The sequence below is a fragment of the Dysidea avara genome, chromosome 1 (genome assembly GCF_963678975.1).
Source record: "Dysidea avara chromosome 1, odDysAvar1.4, whole genome shotgun sequence".
In the NCBI taxonomy this organism is placed as follows: Eukaryota; Metazoa; Porifera; class Demospongiae; order Dictyoceratida; family Dysideidae; genus Dysidea; species Dysidea avara.
In genome coordinates this window covers 39466460-39488414 of record NC_089272.1, presented here as the reverse complement: position 1 = coordinate 39488414, position 21955 = coordinate 39466460, and the positions used below count along the sequence as shown (strand labels likewise).

General features: G+C 36.8%; 1 protein-coding gene across 1 annotated transcript in view; it reads right to left on the bottom strand.

Annotated features, from left to right (window-relative positions):
• The window catches only part of LOC136250185 (phosphatidylinositol phosphatase PTPRQ-like), a 113273-nt gene that overhangs the window by 64631 nt on the left and 26687 nt on the right, over positions 1–21955 (bottom strand). The window contains exons 4-6 of the mRNA XM_066042368.1: positions 18734–18997; positions 8262–8561; positions 6740–7051 (exon numbers count right to left, since the gene is read on the bottom strand). Coding sequence (XP_065898440.1) covers positions 6740–7051; positions 8262–8561; positions 18734–18997 — 876 coding nt within the window. The remainder of the gene's footprint in view (positions 1–6739; positions 7052–8261; positions 8562–18733; positions 18998–21955) is intronic.

Here is a 21955-nt window from a genome sequence, read left to right as displayed (position 1 = left end):
TAAAAAATTAACAATAGCACCGGTTGGTACATTTTTTCCTAATTGTTCGGCCAGATACGAACGGAATTAATTTTTCTGCCAAATTTTTAGGGAATCTAAGGTAATAGTGATTAAGTATGGAGACCATACCTCTTAAAATTCCAGTTGTTTACAGTAAACAAAATGATCTCAACACTTATTGGTATGGCTATAGCTGCACACCTTTTAATTGACTCAAAGATATATTCTAATACAACAGTCATGTAAGATATTCTAATAGAACAGTCACAAGTTATATTGTCTGTGCTACAGCAAAAAAATTAAGCAAATTAGTATTTTTAAAATAGCTATTTTAAAAGTGAAGTAGGGATCTATATGCAATAAAAAGTAGTGAATCAAGAGATTAATGATAGTATTGCAGCATAACTCTGTAGGAAAATCCCTACTTTGACACATTAGCTACAGAGAGGATTATAACTAGCCTTCGTTGATCTGACACCATGTCAGATCAAAGTAAAAGTTGATCTGACATGATCTAACATTGTATGGCACTTAGCAGCATGCATAAGCATGCTAAGTTGGGGCATGCCCCTGAAAATAATTGGATTGTCAAAGCTTGGATGTGAGTATTTTGACACCCAAAATTCCTTCAGCAGCCATGCACTGTTACTTACACAATTATACAACCAAGTACTATAAATAATACGAAATGCGGTTAAAATTACATCATTAATAATGAATGAAATTAAAAAAAAATAAAATAATGTTTGAGAAAACTACGAGGCCTAGAGACATGAACTAAGCGGGGATAGTGAATGAAGGCACAACCGTATAATAAGCACGCCTGTTCGTGCTGATGACTTTACCGTACGTGTAATTCTATATAACGCCCGGCACCACACCCTCGTTTAATTACAGATTGCTCGAAGGAGAAGATTAGTAAATGTTCGCAGAGAGGCCAGAGGCCGCTTTACTGGTAAACAACAACATTACAAGTATGTTTAAATGTTTGTAACTGTGTATTTTGTGTGCAGGATATGCGCTCCTGCCGTCATGCAGTGAACAACTAGCTGATGACCAGTTGGGATACCAGCTGATGCACTCATAAACAACCAGCTGGAACAACAAGGTAATGAGTAATGTAATAGTTGTACCTGTGGTAGTTGTATTATACATCTTCATCCTTCATCTGGCTTGCTAGCGGCTGGAATTATTTTCCACTGGACTTATCTACTACTCTACTGTGAGTCTGTATAATAGCTAAACAAGACGTCGATGCAGTGCTGCATATACAACAATGTGTAACTATCTCCTGTATGTTGTGCATGGCTGTATGCATAATATTATAGACTGTGATCACTGTGCCAATGCCACGCCGCTGATATACTGGCACATCACCTCTAGTTACAACAGAGTCGGTTGTGCCATATTGGCTTGATTGGGATCAATTGTTAATTGTGCCTTCACCATGTCCCTTGTTCTGCATAGCCTCACTTCACTGCTGAGTCATCTTGAGAGACACGTCACACCTACAGTACAATATATAGCTACTTTCAATATAGCTTGGTTTTTGTGTAGGTTGTGTTTTAGTATTGTCGTTTTCTGATGCCAGTTAAACTCCCTTGCCTGTGTATGTATACATTTCCACCGATACACGCACACTGCTCTGAGTGCTGCCTATGGCACTGTTTATACTTGCCCAACGGGTAGGTTGCAACGTTGGTGTACATACTTGGTTGTATGTGACGCGGTCCTAATAAATCTGTAATAATTACAATATGATGTTTGATATGAAATTATCCAATGTGATGTTTTGTGACATGCAATTATGGTTATATACTGCAGGACATTTAAAATCTCTTTAGAAGCCACTAAAACAGTTCATGAACATGTGGTAGAATGGTGCAGATTGCACTTCATTGACCAGTGTATATTCAATTCCCGAAGTCAGACAACTTTTTTTTTTCCTTTTAATTTTTCACCCCTTTAAGTACACCTTCTTAAAAGCTCTTTGACTACTCTATTAGAGTTGCTGACTGTTGTATTAGAGTATATCAATCTTTTTTAGTGGAAACCGATCAGCCACCCTTGACCTGTTCAGTAGATAATTGGGCGGTCTTTAAAGTAACTGTTAGGTTAATGATCGATGGCCAACCATTATAATTCACCCTGATTAGCTATTATTATTTTGCTCAACACCAAAATGGAGACTTTCCCACTGAGCTACACTGTGATACTAGTGTTGCATTGATATGCAGTTTTGCCGATATTCCGATAACCGATATTAACAAGAATTTATGCACCGATAATTGAAACCGATCCGATATAGAACATTTATCATACTTTGTTACTTCACACCACACTTGGTAAACAGTTACATAACTAAAAAATTGAATAAAATAACTATACTATGGCTAAATATCTGGAAGGACAGTCTGTATGTAGTTAAGTCTTATATTGATACTTGTCACCAACTAGACAAATATTGTTTTGTATGAATAGAAGTTCTTCTGAGAGATGTGGTAACATTCTATTTCTTTTTTCGTCATACAGGTTTCCAGCAGCTGAAAAAAGCCTTTCAGAGGGAACTGAAGTAGCGGGAGCACATAAGAAACATTTAGCTAATATTGCTAAATTAGGAAATTCAGTTTTGTGCTGACCCCACCATTTATATGGATCTCCTGTTTTGTAGTCAATCACTGGGTCACTGAGATATTTTTCAAGCTCTGAGGTGGCACTAGAATCTGGTGTTACTTTACTGGAATCTGCAATTATTTCACCAAACACATCTAGAAGAACAGAGTGTTTTAAAGGACAAAGTCTTTTAGGGGCTGTAGAGTCTGGCAGGGGTTGCATGTCAACTGTTACAGAGGCCATTTTCTCAAGTAATTTTTCTTTAGTTGCTGCTTTAATTATATTTCCACCAAAGAATTTATCTTTGAATCAAGGGTCCAACATTGTTGCTAGAGCTCCTTTTCCTCAATGCCAGCAAAACGGGACTTAAGGGAGTGTAAAATTTGTCCTTTCATAGTGCGTACTCCACTATCATATTCGTTCTTTTCCAAGGTTCTTGTCAAAACATGGATGTAAGGAATAACAATTGAAATACTGGCTAATTTTGCAGAGATGGAATGAGTCACTTCCTCAATAGGGCTTAGTATATCCACACACTTTTTAACTAAACCCAATCGATGTGCTGAAAGTTGTTGAATGCTGCAGAATATGCGGCTAAAGCCATTTTTTGCTCTAATACGGATTGATACATGCATAATGTTGAATTCCACCGAGTGGCTACTTCCTGTTTTAATTTGTGCTGAGGGATACCAAGACTCTGTTGAATTCTAGTAAGGTTGTGTGAAGCAATTGATGAACGATCCAACAATGCTCTTGCAAACTGCAGTTATATCAGCAATAGCCCTCTGTGATAACAAGCCATCTTTTACAACGACTTGTAATGAATGGGCAAAACAGCCGAAGTGGGGTAAGGATGCATCCTGCATCGCCTTGACCATATTACTTGCATTATCGCTGAGGACTAAGTGTACACAATTATGAGAAATATCCCACTTATCCAGCATTGTGCTAATACAGCTAGCAATGTACTCACCAGTATGAGCCATCTCAAGGGATTGAGCATGTAGAACTGCAGATTGCTTCTCAAATGAATTGTTTATCCAGTGGGCTGTCAGACTTAACAGCGATGTGTCATTCACAGAACAACTCCATATGTCTGTAGTGAAGCTAATACTCCCTTCTTCACTATTAATGAGCTTGCCAATTTCATCCTTCATCCCACTAAATATCTTTGGAATAGTGGTGTCAGTGTAATACTTACAACTGGGGCAAGTATATCGTGGTTCTAGCACGTCGAGGATGCGTCTGAAACCTACCTCTTCTACAACAGATAAATGGTGGCAATCAATAGCTACCATTTCGCCAACCTTCCTTGTAATCCTCTGTGCCTTTGGGTCATTGATGTCCCACAGCTTAGTGCGCACCTCTGTCGCTTCTAGTGAAAGTTGCTGTAACGAGCGTTTTCGCATTTCTTTGGGAGCTGGAGCAGCTTTACTTGACTTCTTTTCCAAGTATTCTGTATGTAGCTCCACGTGTTTCGATGAAAGGTGATGAACCAGAACCAGGTTAGTTGGGGTATATCCTTTTGTTGAAGAACCGCTCCTCGGGACCTTTGTACTACAGTCATTACAAACGGCGAACTTAGCATCTTCATCCTCGGTGAAATACTCCCAGATAACAGATCTTTTCTTTGCCATGTTGCGTGCGACTTGAAAACTAATTAAGATCACGTGTTCATATCAGTATCGGTTATTAATATTACATACGATCCAATACCGATACCGATAGACTAAAACCTCACCGATATACGGTATAACTGATAGCCGATCCAATTATCGGTGCAACACTATGTAATACCATCATTCATCTCTTGTTTTGCTACTTTTTATTACATATACATATGTAGATCCCTACTTCATTTTTAAAGTAAAAATTTTTAAAATACTAGTATATATCAAATCATAATGGTAGTACTGTTTAAGTAGGCAAAATGACATGTGCTGCCTAAAATGCCACCTTTAAAATCATCCTAGAAATACCTTACACAAAACCTTTACAGAATGAGGGTTAGACGCAGTTTAACCCAGGTTAACTGGCCGATGTGGGTACGATCAATTCGAGGGATCACGTGCATATGACAGTAATTAGCGCATGCGTAGTACAGTGTTCGAACACGAGGTGACAGTTCACGAACCAGTGGAAGTTAAATTCCCTAACCCACCCACCCCTATGAAGGTGTGTTTTCCAGTGCACTGAATCTTTAGGCAGTGCACTGTGACTGGTGCTGGGTACAGTGGGCACTGAGGCCCACGTGTCTCACCCAAGCTTAATTTAGTCGAGATCACGTGCACCGAGGAGAGACCACAGGGCGGTGCCCGCTGTAACGAAACAAACGCGAACCCAGCACGGGGGGCAAACCTTAGGATAGTAGGTACTGGGGTAGTTATGGCACCGGCAAGGGCGATCGTAGCAAGTTAAATAATATTAGTCTACCTAACATTAAATACAACAATAAATAAATAAAAAACACTTATAACTAGCTGGATACAGAATGTATTAAAAATCACCAAAACTTGAATTTTCATCTGCCTACCTCCCTAGCCACATTGCAAGGCTGGAGGCCAAATGAAGCAGCACTTGGCCACCATTATATGCCACAATAAGAAACTCATCAGTAGGATGTGCTTTTTGGGGTTCCAACAAGTGAACACACTGTGTACATTCTCTTTCCTTTTATCTTCAATCAGGCTGGTCCTCAGTGATATTCAGGCATTAACTTTCCCACCTTGAGCAGCATTTTTAGAAGCCACAAAAGTATTCAAGTGCATACACTTCTGCAATCTTGGTTGATTAATCATAATGATCTATCACCAAGACCACATCTCTTAACAATCTGTTTATTTGGTCACAATGACACACCCCATTATTATTCGCCTAGTTGTAATCATAATGCTAGCACAATGAAAATATGAAATAGTGACACATCCCCTGGTGGTTAAGGCAGTGACTTGAGATACTCTAATACAGCAGTCACTTTATTAGAACAGTCACATGTGTATAGCTATAATACGTATATTAACTAGTTGGTGTTGCTTGTGTTTACTTCTAAATACCAGGTGCCATGCAGCTGGCTCATCTGGAATTAATCATCTATGTATTGCTATAATACATCAATTAATTAAGTTTTTGCAGTTTCAAATTTCAGAATATTTGAAATTATCATAATTCTTCAATTATGTTGCTATGCATTGCTAATGTCTTGTTAAACAAACAAATATTGCTCAAAGAAAAACTGTTCTATAGTCACACTATCGTGTTTTTTCTCACAAATTCTCTTGACAAAGTCTCAAAGCTGCTTCTCATTTTTTGTATATGTAAGAGACATGCCCTCTTTCAACATGAAGGTATAAGTTATTCCCGGTAATCTACAAGGCCTGCACCATTGTTTTTCAGTTGTTAAATGTCTGTAAAGCCCAAAGAGAAGGTAATTAACAAAGTCTGAGGAGAGTCACCACACCTGTATTTCAGACTGCCAGAAAGAAACCACCTCAGAGCAAAGTTCACCTGTATTTAAGTTTTAATACAGACTTTATTTTGCTTTAACTTTTTACACACAAGCTGCTTTTACCATTAACAATTTTGCTTATGTGGGTATGTAGACATAGTTAGGTAGATAGGCACATACAGTAGGTAGGTTCACACATGCGTATGCATGCACGCACGCACGCACACACGCACGCACACGCACACACACAAACACTTTTATGAACAATTTCAGTAAATCAGGCACAAGCCCATAGCTGGAAGTGGGCATGCACCTGGTTTAAAAGTGTATTAGTTTATAAATGAAGTTGGGATCCAAGCAAAAAAAGTAGTCAAACAACAGATGAATGATGGTATTACAACATAGCTCAGTGGGTAAATCCCTACTTTGGCATTGAACAAAATGATTATTAATGCAACTGAACTCTCTACAGGGTGACTTTTTCATAGTTGAACTCTATACAGAGTAGCTTATAATTCTCTACATGTAGTTGAACCCTTTAATAGAATAATTTCCAGGGGTGTACTTCTTAGTTTAGGGTGACTGCATCTCAATCTCACACTTACTTGTTTGGCCTCTACTATACACTTGAATCATTCACAGATGCAGGTATGTTAGTACATTTAAAACAAGTCATATTACCTGATGACGCTGCTGTCATTACATTTATTGTTTCATTTGCTCCATTTCCAGCTCTATTAACAGCAATTATTGTAACAGTGTAGTTTGTGTTATGATTTAAACCAGTGAATGTTTCACTACATTGAACTTGTCTATGTTCTAGTGACGGACAATCCTGAAAAATTCTTGTGAGAACCACTTGTCCACGGAATGATACCATAAGGAGGTAATACAAACCCTCATTTCCACCACAATAAGAACTACTACCAGTATCAGACCACTCAACATGTATTGATTCTGCTTCATATGTTGTATTTCTAAGATTGAATACTCCTAACACAAAGAGTAACAGACATACACACATTAGCAGTATTTATAACATCAAACCCTTTAGTGCTTTCTTAGTCATGAATGCACACATTATCTCTCAAATACATACTAGTAGATTTCATGGCATACATTTCATTACCAGTTCACACATGTGCATAAATTAATACAAGGAGTGTGACACTTTGTTATAATACCAAGTTGCATAGCAAGCTTAGATGCAATGTATGCATATAACTTGTTGGTCATATTATGTATATCTGGTATTCAAGAATGGTCAGCTTTATAAGGAAAGAATTACATGTCTTGTGTACACACCCATGAGTAAACATTTTCGTAGTTTAAATATACTTTGCAAGTTCATCACAGATACAGTATTTCTAAAAAACAGGTGCCTAGTTACACTGTACTTTTATACTGACCCTATAGATTTTAAATTTTAAAACTATAAAATGTTGATTTTGGAATATTTACAGCAATGATTATGTACGTACAGCATTATTTCATCAATAATTTTGTAATTCTTTAATTATTTCTATTTCATTGACAAGGAAGCGTAACATAAATAACAGCTAAAACTGTTTTCTTAATGGACCTATACATAGGTTGTCTATGGTGTTTCTTTGCAAGAATTCTTTTGACACTTGCAGGCTTAAATTAAACTTCTAATGTCATTACTGCTACCTACATGCAGATGATAAGTCACAGATACAATAATAATCAAATCTAACACAGCTATTTTGACAAGTACTTTGATAAACCAACTGTTGCATTCATGAAGTACAGTACTAGCAGAAGAGGTGAAAGGACTACCCAGCAAACACTCTATCACAGGCTTGCACTTACTGTGCAGATAACTAACAATTAGATCTCTGGAAAGTAAAATCTACTCACGATTCTACGAGACGTGAGTACTGCTTTGCTTGCAAATTACTCTGTGACTCAAGGAAACAGTGCCAGTAAGTGGGATGTTCTGTTAAAGCAGCAATGCATAATAGTGATTGCTTAGCTCCAATATTTGGACATGTCACATGCACAGACAAACACTGTGTTTTTTTAAAGTTTAAACATTCAGCTCATTGACAATTGCCTCATATTTTTTAAAAAGAGATATGAATGGATAATATTCAAAAACCTATTCAATCATCACACGCACTGTATTTGTGAATGTTCGACCACATAACTACATACATAATATTGTTATCATAACAATCACCTGTAGGTGTAGCATCTTCCACAGTAGGAGTATTTAATATCATCAACTTAGCCTCCCCCACACCAGCATAAGTTCCATAAGCAACACTAACATTATAACTATTACCAGGCATTAATCCAGTGAAATTGAAAGAGGATGTGTTAGTCACTATCTTTGTCATAACTCCATCAGGTGATGATATTGCTACAGCATAATATGTCACTTTTCCACATAAGGGGAACGAAGGGAGTGCATTCCATGATATAGTAGCATCATTAATGCATATATCAGTAGCAGTGACATTACTAGGAGGCAATGAAGCTATACAGGTATATAAAATACAGATGTAAATTGGTTTAATAGCAAAGGAAAGCTGGTATGGCAATACATTAAATTGATGTGAATAGTAAATGTCATTTTCAGTTACAGTGCTGTGCATAAATATGTATACTGTACCTGAGTAGTCCCCAAACATTCTTTTAAAGCTCTTATACTAAACCCAATCCAATTTGAACTGCTTATTTGTGTGATACACACACATAATGGACATTCAGTGTGGCCAAGAATACCAGCATGCCACATTGTGTGTAAAACAACAAAACATGATTTTCATGTGTGCATTTCCCCTCTAAATTGCATTATACACAGCTGACAACCAGATAGGGCAGACCACATACCAAATCTGATCACAATCATTTCAATCATTCCTAAGGGACAGCCAAAATTTAGAGTTAATTTTATTTTTTTCTTCTTAAGGGGTTTAAGATTTTTTTCTTTTTGTACATAATATTATTGTCTATAACTTTTTCTACAGTCTTGTGAGGGAAATGCAACAAGAGTTTGAAACAGCATTATAGCGCTAAATGTAGCTGTAGCAAATTTCGAGATTGCTTTATTCGATAGCAAGTTGCTTAATGACTACTGAAACAGAATATACAATATTCTGCCAATTGTTCTATTACAGAAATTGCACAGTAGACTATCTCAATGTTTTTAGGAAAATTACTCTTAGAGATGCTCAATTCTTTTACCCATCATTATTCCCAAAAATTAATAGACATAGTAGAAATTGGCCACAGTATTCGTATCTCAGTTACAGATAAAATAAATGCATAATTATTATATATTCTACTTATTAGGTGCAACATCCATGCCCTTTTCAGTCCATAAATCATTTTACTGATTGGTGTAGTGTATTGCACTTCATGTATGGTAGATTTTTACTTGAATTATATATAAATAAGTTGTAGGATGTAAGTTGCTCAATATTAATAGCTTTCTGCTTCAGTAGTTGGGTGCAGCGTATCTATCTTACAGTGCTCGAAATACTGTCAAAATATTCTGCTGTCAAAATGTCCGGACAAAGTCACCAATAACCTGTCATCAATTGTGGTTGTACAGTCACATTTATAATGTACTTCATTTCTAGGGGGTCTGGGAGCATGCCCCCCAGGAAATTTGTAACGTCTGAGATCACATCTGAAAGCAATTTGAAAGGGTAAGTTCAATCTGTGAATTTCTTACAAACATTTACCATATACAGATGCATGATTAACTTTTACTATTGATAGAAAACCAAGAATTGATCAGTTTGTGTTATCGCACAATGACAGTTTGTATCTTACATGTGATATGATACTGATATCACAATAAAATGTTACAATTATTAAATGGAATGTATTATTACACTGATAATTGCGGTAAGTGATATGGTCATAGCTATAGCTAATTCAAGCTCACAAGTAACTCCCATCTTAATGAAGGTTTTCTGTAGGCAATATATATCCAGTTTTGCTTTAATTTTCAACCTGGCAGCTTTGCTAAGGTTGGCTTCAGCTATAGCCCTTACAACTGGTGCATATTCCATCAAGCTACTGGCTGCCTCCAATGCTATTGCTTGCTTGTGTATATCCTTTGCCACATGATTCTTGATGGTCAAAGTGTGAAATTGGTCATGCCTTTAATAAAGGCTGGCCTATAGTGTAGCATCAAGCAGAGCTTATCATTTAACACTTCACATTTCTGCATGGTCACATGCTCCAGAGCACCAGATGTTGTTTCAAACCACAACCATTGTATCATCTGAACACTTTTATCACTTTTCTTTGCTACAACATGCTTGTGCAACCAATGCTAGCAGTATCATCATTGGCTTTCTTTTGCCAGGACAATATGTTGGATAAATAGAATTTTATCCAGACATTCTATGCATTGTCCGGATAATGTCCGGCTGTCGAATGTTACTTCGAGCACTGATCTTAGCTTATGGAAAAGTTTCTATTACAGCGATAGGATGCAGTATGCTCTTCTATCCACATGGATACAGTGTTCCAGTTGTTTATTGGATGGGAGCATGCACAACTCAGCTCATGGACTAACTTTTCTATTTTAATGACTGGCAAGAGTACAGTATTCTCATTTCAGTGTTCCTACGTACACTGTACTTCACATATAGTGCAGCTCACAGGTAACATCACAAGCATACATATGCAAGTAATGTTCGTGTCTTCTCACAGGATTGTTCTTTTACAATGCACTGTACAAGACCTGTGGAATATTGCACGGATAAGCACTAGCCATACAAGAAACTTGTCATGCATCAGAACGCTTGCCACTGAATTTAATAACTTCATACAACACTTAAAACCTGAAAGACAAAACTTACCCAGCAATTGTTCATAGAGAATCTAATGGTGCAACTTGCATCTTGGTAGAGGACTACATTCGTTCCTATGACCAGGGTGAACCGACGAAGTCGAAAACAAATGATGGTGAACCACTAGTCCAATGCAAGGCAGATTAATGTTCATATCTTTGGTCTCCTTAATGTACTGACACAAGGCAAAGATTTTGAAACTCCTCTTGGTTTGGGGATCACGATGCTACCAAGGTATTTGGTATTATCCGTTTACTTCATTGTGAAACAAAAGCTTTAAAATTTACAGAATTATTTTTGATTTCGTAAACATTCCACCCATGGCACTCTGCAATATGGTTGGGCAATATTGAATTTGTGACATGCGATTATTGCATGAGTCATTTAATGCGATTATTACAATATTGCATGTGAAAATTGAAGCACAACCACATAGGTTGAAAATTCCATATGACTGCTTGTTTTAATTCACTGAGAAATAGTTTACAAACACTACTTATTTGCTAACAAGTTAACCAATTGACATAGTTAGCAATAATGTACAAACTGTATAAAATATGAGGCCTAGAAGAGACAAAAATTAGATGATAAATGCTGCAAATTGCAATAAATATTCCCTATGCGATAATATTGCGAAGGAAGCATATATGAAATAATGGCATTACGAGCACTTGCTTATGTGATATTGGCGATTATTGAAATATTGTCCAAACCTACTCTGCGGGCCCTGTGTTTATTGCATTCTAAGTTATGATCATTTTATGATGTGCCTGTAGTTTTTTTGTCACTGTACAAATTGATTTTTTGCTGTTGCCACTTTGTAGCGCTGTAACTTCAAAAATTCTTGGCTTCTAGAGCTGAAACTTCAGTTGACCATTAGATGAGTCCTGTTACATCTCATCTTACGTGACACTCTAGAGTGAAGTTTGCTAACATGGAAAATTACTGTAGACTTGCTGTATCCATGAAGGTCACTTGGGCGCACCGCACACACGTCGTGCGTGTACATGTGACGTTACTTGTCAGCTGTACAGTATATTGTATGGGTTCTGTGTGATCATCTAAGTTCAAGTATAAAGTGACTCTTTCAAGCTATACCGTACATTCCAGATACAGCTGGTGTACACATCAGCTTATAAATAAAGTGTTTCTATTAGTAACCCAGTGTGGTAATTTCCCACACCACTAACAAAGTTCCTTGACACTTTGCCCCATTACTGTGTTATGCAACTGTTACAGTTCTAAGCTGGTGAAGTGTTTTGCCACTTGTTCACAAGACAATTTATGAGTTTTTAAGTTATGCCAACTGGAAACAATATACACTGGTTTGTGGTTTGTAGCTAGGTTATCAAACTCCACACTCAAAAGAAAATATTTTATTTGTACTACCCTTTAATCCAGTACAGGACATTGTTGTGTCTATTTTTGAAAGCACTTCTGGAGTCAATGCAGGTTACTGGTACGCACAGTATGCATAACTCTTCCACCTAATGACAACCCATGCACTGGGGTGATAAGTTAGTTATCATCAAACACTACACTCCTTCCATGCACTGGGATATATGTAATGGGTGTAAGTGTCTAAGCAAGGCAATTTCTAACTATAGCACTTTTAGTTATGCTTTACCATATGTTTTCAATTTAGATTTTCTGAAATTCCATAGGGTTTAGTGTAGTTATAACACTTCCTCCATCCATTTACGTAATTGTGTTGTATAACTTGAATTACAGTACACGTCCAAATAAAGATTAATGTACAGTATTGTAGTCATAATTACAGTTGCAGTTCAACAGTAGTATTACAGTGTGGAGTAGCCATCATACGTACATGTACTCACATAGTAATATGCTTTATAGCATGGCTAGTACTATGTAAATAAATATGCACATGTTACAATAGAAAACTTTCACATTACGTAGTTATAAGGGTAACTGTGATCGGACCTGTGAAAACAGGTACAGTATGTGGGCAAATAATACAGATTATTTACCTACTTTCTAAATATTTCATAGCACACTACTTTTGATACCATTATGCCATCTACGGCCATACAATTTAAGAATTCAAATATTCTCTTCCAGTACATGCATATTACCTGATAAGTGATGGTGTGTAAAAAGCTGTGCATGGAATGACAAGAGCTCAACAGCTGTCAGCAAAAGTCAAATAATACGTATGCACTTTACATATCTATGCATTCTAATCAAAAACAGCCAAGCTGTGAAAAAGGCTGCAGCCTCCAAAAAAGTCAGGGTGAAAAAAGACATGAAATCAAAGGTGGCAGCCAAGAAGTACTGTGACGATAGGATACGGGTAAAAATTTTAACGACAATTCGGGTGAATTTGTGTTGCCTCCACCACATTTCACTAGGATTCGGCACCAAATTTACCTGAATTGTCATTATTAAAATTTTTGCCATCAACCTACCATCACAGCCACTTCTTGGCCGCCACCTTTGATTTCACATCTTTTTTCACCTTAACTTTTTAGAGGCCGCACCCTTTTATTACAGCTTGACTGTTTTTGATTGGATATATATGACTTCTTTTTGTAATTTCATACCTAAAGCCAGCCTATGGCCAGCTATAGGTATTTCTATTAACTTGTCTTTTGTTTACCACAGATAGATGATCATTATGAAAAAGAAGATTTTAATAAATTGTTTAGCTACATGTACAATTAGGCAATAATTTACAATTGTGTTGATTGATCATAACAAAATTAGTCACACAGGTTTAAATGTTTGAAGCTGAATACTCCAGGGAAATATATATGTAGCTGAAAGTTCTACAGGGAACCTCATAATTTAACTGTACTCTTTGACTACATGATGAATGGTTTGTAGTAGTGCTCACCATAAGGTGGCTTATTTCTGGATAAAACACTCTATGAAGTGTAGCTGGTTTCTCTCTTGTTTCTAGCTGATCTCTCTACAAGGTGAATTATTTCTAGCTGATCTTTCTACAGGGTGACATGCTTCTAGCTGATCTTTCTATAGGGTTACTTGTTTCTAGCTACACTCTCTAGAGGATGACTTGAAATGTAGTTGAATTCCCTACTGGGAAACTTGATCAAGCTGATCTCTCTACAGGGTGATTTGTTTCTGGCTGATCTCTCTACAGGGTGATTTGTTTCTAGCTGATCTGACTAATATCTAGCTGAACTCCCAGAGAACAGCCTACGAAAACGCCACAGTAAACTATGAAATTTCATATAGTTTTCATGGACACCGCCTATGAAAATTTGAAAATTAATGGACACTGCAACCATGAAACTTGCTTGTGCCATGAAATAATTTGTCAGCGCTATGAAATAACCATGAAATCTCCAGCTTTTCATGAACATTTCATGGCATGGATATTACCATGAAATATCCATAAAATGACTTTCATGGCACTTTACAGGATTATTAATATTCATGGCTAATCCATAGGTGTTTCATGGTACTGTTTTCTGGTAGTGCTACACGGTGACTTCATTCTATCTGATCTCTCTACAGGGTGACCCGTTTCTAACTAATCTTTCAACAGAGTGATTTGTTTCAAGCTGATCTTTCTACAGGTTCTAGCTGATCTCTCTACAGGTGACTTGTTTCTAACTAATCCTTCTACAGAGTGACTTGTTTCTAGCTGATCTTTCTACAGGTGATTTTTCCAGCTGATTTCTCTACAGGGTGCCTTCTTACTGGCTGAACTACCTACAGTGTGACTTGTTTTCTACCAGATCTCTCTACAGGGTGATTTGTTCGAGCTGATCTCTCTACATGGCGATTTGAAATATAGCTTATCTCTTTACAAGGTTACTTGTTATCAGCTGATCTTTCTACAGGGTGACTTCAAATGTAGTAGAACCCTTTGCAGGATAACTTGCTTCTAGCTGACCTCTCTACTGAGAGAGTTAGTTTGTAGCTGAACTCTCCACAGAGTTGTTTATTTCTAACTAAATACTACAAAATGTAGCTGAATTCTCTATAAGGTGACTTGCTTCTAACTGATCACTCTACAGATAGTTTGTTTCCAGCTAACCTCTCTACAGGGTGACTTGTTTCTGGCTGATCTCTCTACAGGTGGCTTGTTTCCAGCTGAACTTTCTACGGGGTGACTTATTTCTAGCTGATCTCTACAGGGTGAATTATTTCTTGCTGATCTTTCTACAAGGTGACTTATTTCTAGCTGAACTCTCTACTTAATTCTAGCTGATCTCTTTACAGAGTGGCTTCCTTCTAGCTAAACTCTCTATAGGGTGACTTGAAATGCAGTTGAACTCCCTACTGGGTGACTTGATTAAGCTGATCTCTCTGCAGTGTGATCTGTTTCTAGCTGATCTTTCTACAGGGCTGCTTGTTTCTACTGAGTTCTTTACAGGGTGACTTGAAACATAGTTGAAGTCTCTACCACTTGATTGTAGTTGAACTCCCTATCGGTGACTTGTTGTTAGCTGAACTCTCCACATGGTGACTTGATTGAAGCTGAACATTCTAATAAAGTGACTTAATGCGCAGCTGAATGATCTATTAGGATGACTGCACTATAAGAGTATCTCGATTGTTCACTTCTTACACCTAGTTCACTTTCATAGTGTAGCTCAGTGGATTTTAATCTGATTCCTTGTAAACCACTGAAAGATCGTTCTAAAATGATTTTTCTACCTCTACTACTATTTTCAACTGATTCCATTAGCTATTTGCCTGGTAGGTGCGGTAAGTAATACTAAAATTTTTATCATGTGATTTTTACTCATGGTTGGTTTTTTTGTTATGACTCCATGACCATTACTGTGATTTCTTTCAAACCACAACAGGTATGCACTATGATAGTTACTCCATGTATAGACCAATTTTAACATTACTCTGTCAGGTAGTTTTCCCTGGAGGCATGACATCAAATCACCTTTGGATTTTTGAAAAATCGCACATAACTCCCTTCGTCTTTGTCTTATCTGTACCAAAATTGGACTGTAAAAGTGCAGTATTATGCTCATACTGCCCTCCAAATTTTAAGTAAATCAACTAAAGTATACATGATTTATTATGATTTTTCTAACGTGTGTGAGACGAAGAAGAAAAAGAAAAAGATTAAGAAGAATAATACAAAGAAAATAAGACAAAATTTGAGGATGCATATCTCAGTGATGGACGGGAGAGCCCTACCCTGAGGGAGCTTCCACAGCAACAATGGATAAGTTTGGTCCAGCCATTATTGAGCTATGGATGCATGAAAATGGCATTTTCTTGGTTCCTGTAAAACACTCACTTGTCTGTTGCGTGCCCGCACTGGCTGTACTTGGCTGCACGACACATTATTGTGTATCTTGATATTTTACTAGACTGATTTCATATACATACGTACGTATCCCAGAGCTGGTCATAAGCTGAAAATAATTCATGTTATTACCCACACTTCTTATTTACAGATACAGTGGAAGACAGAAGCCTGCATTATTTTACTATACTGTATGTTTTTGTTAAGAACTTTAATACAACACAACCGTTCTTTTGTAGATCTATGAAAATATAAATTTTTATTATTGAGTACATTTAAACTAGAATTTATTTATAAGGTAGAAATTAAGGAATTAAATGCGGTGGGTTTGGTTCAGATCGTGGACAATTTTTCTAGGTTTTGGTGACTGTTCTACTAGACTACATACAGTAATACAAACCCACAATATACTGTACACCGGGTTGGTGTTACCATAGATAATAGAGTACATAATAAGGATGGTAATGTGATGACACTAAATACGTTTCTGTTGGAATTTTATGTATTACATGATAAACATCCTTGTTATGCTTGCCGCGCTTGCATCAAAGAAAAACAAATATTATTGTTGTAACAACAGAATTTTATAACCAACAATTATGAAACTTTGCTACAATGAATTCTTGTAAGTAACTGAGGGATCTAGGATGGCACTATTGCTCAAAGAAGTTATACACAAAATAAATGCGACTGAAAGTGAGAAAAATGGCAAAAAGTACTGTACTTTAAGCCTCATAACATTCGAATATAGTCCATATTTTTAACAATGACAAGCCTCTTCTACTATTTAACAGAGGGAACCAGAGGGAATATCAAAACAATGGTTGCTCAATAAATGACAAAGTATCTTGCATTTTTTTACAAAAGTTTAAACCCCCTTGCAATAAAATGCAATTAGAGTAAAAGGCTGTGTTGCTGACACGCCTAGCTTAGACTCGAAAATGGAACTGGCTAATAGAAGTGGCATGGACAATGTATGAAGGTACTATGAGTGAAGGTACAACAGCATGTAACAGTCACAGTTAATGCGATACCCTTTGTTACAAAATCTGGCTTTGAATTCTCTCACTACCAAAATCTCCCACAAAGGCTTAAATTTTGTAGTCTGTTGAATTACTATTTATGCTGCTTAGAACACTAATCTCCATACTCAAGTACAGCACTGTCTTGTCCTTTCACGTCATGCACAATGGAAATTAAACCAGAAATTGTTTGCTTTCCTATTCCTTTTATGTACTTTATTATCTATGGTATTACCCTTGTACATAACGCATGATTTCTTTCAAAAATGAAAGGTTGGAACTATGATGGCTAACATACGTACGTATATACATATTCCAAATTTCAAGTAATTCTAATAAGCGGTTTACCCTTAGGTATGACAAAATATCACCCAAAACAAGAAATTTAACTGAACATTGAGGGCTCATGTTTATGAATGCATAAGACACTCTTGACAAACTTTCGTATGGTACATACATATATGGGATGCTGCAAGTAGAAGGCACTTAAAGTATACAAATCATTATGTTTACAGAAGGGAAAATGGAACTATAATTATGCATGACAATAACATTTTCATTGTTCCTGCCAAAGCCCATGGTGTGGTACACTGGATTTCTTGGCTGCATGACACTTGATTCTTGCATAATCTTGACTGCTATGTAAGTCATGACCTAGTACAGGACATTCATTTTACATGACATCACATGAACAGTCATGATATCTACCAGGTGCGGTTATTTCACCGGTTTCCAGAAAACAGTCAGCTTTCCAAGATTGAAAAATAATTAAAATGCTCAATGAACTTTAAGCCTAAAAGAATGTATTTAACTACTTGGATAGTTTATTAAACTATTGGTGATCAAATTATTCTCTCCACTACGCAAAACAATCCAATCGAAAATGCCTTTTTTTGCATCTTTAAGTGGGTTAAGTGACTCTGAAAATATTTATCGTTCTTGAGTTCATAACTTCTGTAACTGCTCGATAAGGTGTTAAATCTCTCTCTGTAGGCATAGATGAGCTCGCTCTACATTTGTGACCGAATTTGACAAAACCAGGCTTCCACACACATCCAGATTTGCGACTTTAAATGATCATAACTCAATGTAGAAGTAAGCCATCACTTTCTAAGTTTAACCTGTTATTGCATAATGTAACGACAGAAAGTTCTGAAAATTGTAGGTCAATAGCATACTGAGTGGTCAAGTTACAAGTGGTTAAAGTTGAAGAATTGGATGTGTGTGGAAGCCTGGTTTTGTCAAATCCGGTCACATTTTAAGGTAATTTTCAATCGTAGATATGTAACTAAATAAACTGTTAGTAGGTTCTAATTACAAAACTGCTGTATGGACCCCATGCCCCTACCTTAGAGCTGAAAACCAGTTTCTAGAATCACCCCTGATGTCTACCCAAAATTCATTATTTTGACAGTGAGGATACACAAATACATATACATAATGACCATAATGTGATGCTGATAGTGTTAAACACTATGTACAATGGTGGCAGGACAGTACATCAACATCTATGACACTTCCACATACAGTAAGCATTTACAACAATAATCACCTGTAAATTTCCCTGTAGATGTAGAAATAGGAAACAAATGACCATCATGTACACCAGTCCACTTAATTGTATAAACAATGTCTGCCAATCCAGAGACATTGTAGGTGGAGGCATTTAATTGTGTTATTACAACTTCATCAGATGGTGATACTGTCAAAGTCATTGACACTGGCTCACATACTGGGTCATTAGTGAAAGGATCATATGATAAAGTTTGAAATAAACAACCATCAAAAGTGTTATATTTGGTAGCGAAGTGAATTCCTATGTGTATATAAATAAATATATAACATGTTACAATGATATGGTATACCTGTAATACTTAATACTACTGCACATAAATTAAAGTCGTAGCATGAAACAACGTCCACACATACATAGGCGGATCTAGGAGACAATGTCAGGGGGGACAAGGGGGGGGGGGGGGGGGGCAAGACGTTTTAGCGCACAACAGTGTTTATTCCACTATGAGGATAAGAATGAAATTCTAGTACAAAAGTTATATTCATTTGCATAACATATAGCTGAATGAATGATGGATATACAGTTTTTATTTAAGACTGTAGTTGGAGAAAATTGGACCTCCTAGGTTCGAATTTGAGAGCATTTTTGATAGCACTCAGCTAACAAATTGTATGCTTTGCAATGCAAACAAAGATTGGTTAGCCTATCTGAGATAAACTTGCTTGATGGTAAAGTGTATCAAAATAAGGAGTAGCTAGCATTGTTATGATTTGTAAAAATTGTAAATTGATGACATTAGAATTGTGACTGTTCTATTAGAGTAGTGACTGCGCTATTAGAGTATCTTGATCTTTGCACCAACTATTCAAATTTATTTACCTCGCTTTCTTTACAGTGCACAGTTTAGCTATAACTGTAAATACATTTATAACTGTCGTCTTCTATTTGCCCTTTGGCTTTCTATACTTCTGAATACAGTGTGAATGCATGATTCCAGTTTCTGGTATCAATATAGTACTGCAAGTCCAAGGAGGACAAGAGAAGGGCCAGGGGGGGCACAGCACCCCTTGACCCACCTATGCACACATACATGTTGACAGGCATATATTTTTGCATAATGCAACAAGGGACTTGTTAAATATAGAAGCACACAAAGAATTTTAAATTTTCAATTAGAGTAGGGACCATAGCACATTGATAAAAAGAAGCTGGAGTAGTGCATAACATTAAATCACAGTAAAACAATAAGAAATTTTATATCCCTACTGTGCTCAAGATACCATAATGGAAATGCGCAGTAGGGATATAGCACTCCTTATTGTTTTACTGTGATTTAATATCATGCACTACTCCAGCTTGTTTCAGTACTATTTAAACCAGGCACGCACCTGGTTTACTGAAATAGTTTTCGTAAAAGTGTGTGTGTGTGTACCTATCTATCTACCTATCTATCTACAGTATGTTTGTCCGTATGCACCCACGTGAACAAAATCATTAAATAATGGTAAAGGCAGCTTTTACGTAAAAAGTAAAAAAGATATGAAGTCTGTATTAAACTTCTGCACAGGTGAACTTTGCTCTGAGGTGGTTTCTTTTCGGTGGACTGAAATACGGGTGTGGCAACTTTCCTCAGACTTTGTAAATTACCTTCCTTTGAGTTTTTTCAGGCGCTTAACAACTGAAAAACAATGGTGCAGGCCTTGTACACTACCAGGAATGAGTTGAAAGGTGGTATGTATGCAAACCAAAAATGAAGAGTAGCTTTGAAGCTTTGTCGAGAGAATTTGCAGGAAAAAAACGATAGTCAAACTATAAAACAGTTTAGAAGATACTTCTATGCATAATATATTGGTAAAAGTGGTTTGTTTAACAAGCGCTTCCTTAGCAGTACATAGCAATGTAATTGAATGAATTACGAAAATTCATGAATTATGAAATAAGAGAATTAGTTAATAATACTATTGCACAACCCAAAAACTACTCTATTGGTTACAACAATAAAATAGTAATAGACAGTTGGTTAATTCATAGTAGCATATACTATCTATGGTTAATTCCAGATGAGTTAGCTAGCTGCATGGCGCCTGGTTTTTAGAAGTAGCACAACATCAACTTGCTATCGATGTGCTATGGTCCCTACTCCAACTGAAAATTCCAATTTATTGTGTATTTGTTTTTTGCAGATAATTATTTTGACTAGTGAACACACACATACCAAATCAAAGAAAGAAAAGGCGCCAAGTGCCCCAGATATCAATTATCGTCTGAAAAGTGAGGTATCCATTATGCTTCACTGTCAGGTACGTACGTATGTTCAACCCGTTACACAGCAGTACAAATCAATAACTGTTCAAAACGCACCTCTGCATTCACAGTAACCACAATAAAAAATATGGACAATTTCCCTTACAGAGGGAAGCCATCACATGCTACTGCCAAATCAACACTTTTCACTGTCATCCAAGATGAATGGGACACAAAAGGAGGACACTGGAAAGTCCATGAAGAATGCATTGTACATACTGTGGTATGCCAAAGGACACCTTTTGGGCTGAAGTGATGTTGAACAGTGAAAAATTAAGCCTGTAACCTTGCTTGTCTGAAGGCAACAGTCGGTCGGTCGGTCGGTTGGTCGGTCGGTCGGTCGGTCGGTCGGTCAGTCAGTCAGTCGAAAATTCTGTTGAATATATATATATATATATATATTCAATTCTGTAATAACTTGTTGAAAGCATTTCAGAATGATCTAAAGGCTTGTTCAAACTTTGTTTCGTCTAACCAACACTGCCATATCATCATCTGGGGAAAGTGAGACTGGTTTTTGGGTGATATTCTTTCATGGGCCACATCTACTTCTTTGTGGCCCTTACTATACTGTACTATCGTACTGTATTATAACTGATCGGCTGAGCAAAAAACCAGTTTTTAAAACCAAACCAAAAGTTTGGTGTTGCAAAATTCAAACTTGCTATTAAAAATATGTATGCACCGTTTCAAGAACTGACAGTTGCTATAGCAAATGCTATATTTGGTAAGCAAGAATATCACAATGGCAGTGCTTGATGCTACTCTGGATTTTAGACACATGTATGCAAGACTGACAACTCTCGTGTACTACAGTTGAACCTTTCTAATCCGACACCTGCATAATTCTGAATCCTCTTTAATCCGACCAAAATGTCATTTACCAACACTTTTGTATAGAAAACAACCTCTGTAATCTAACACCTCTGTACTCTGTAATCCACCACAAAATTT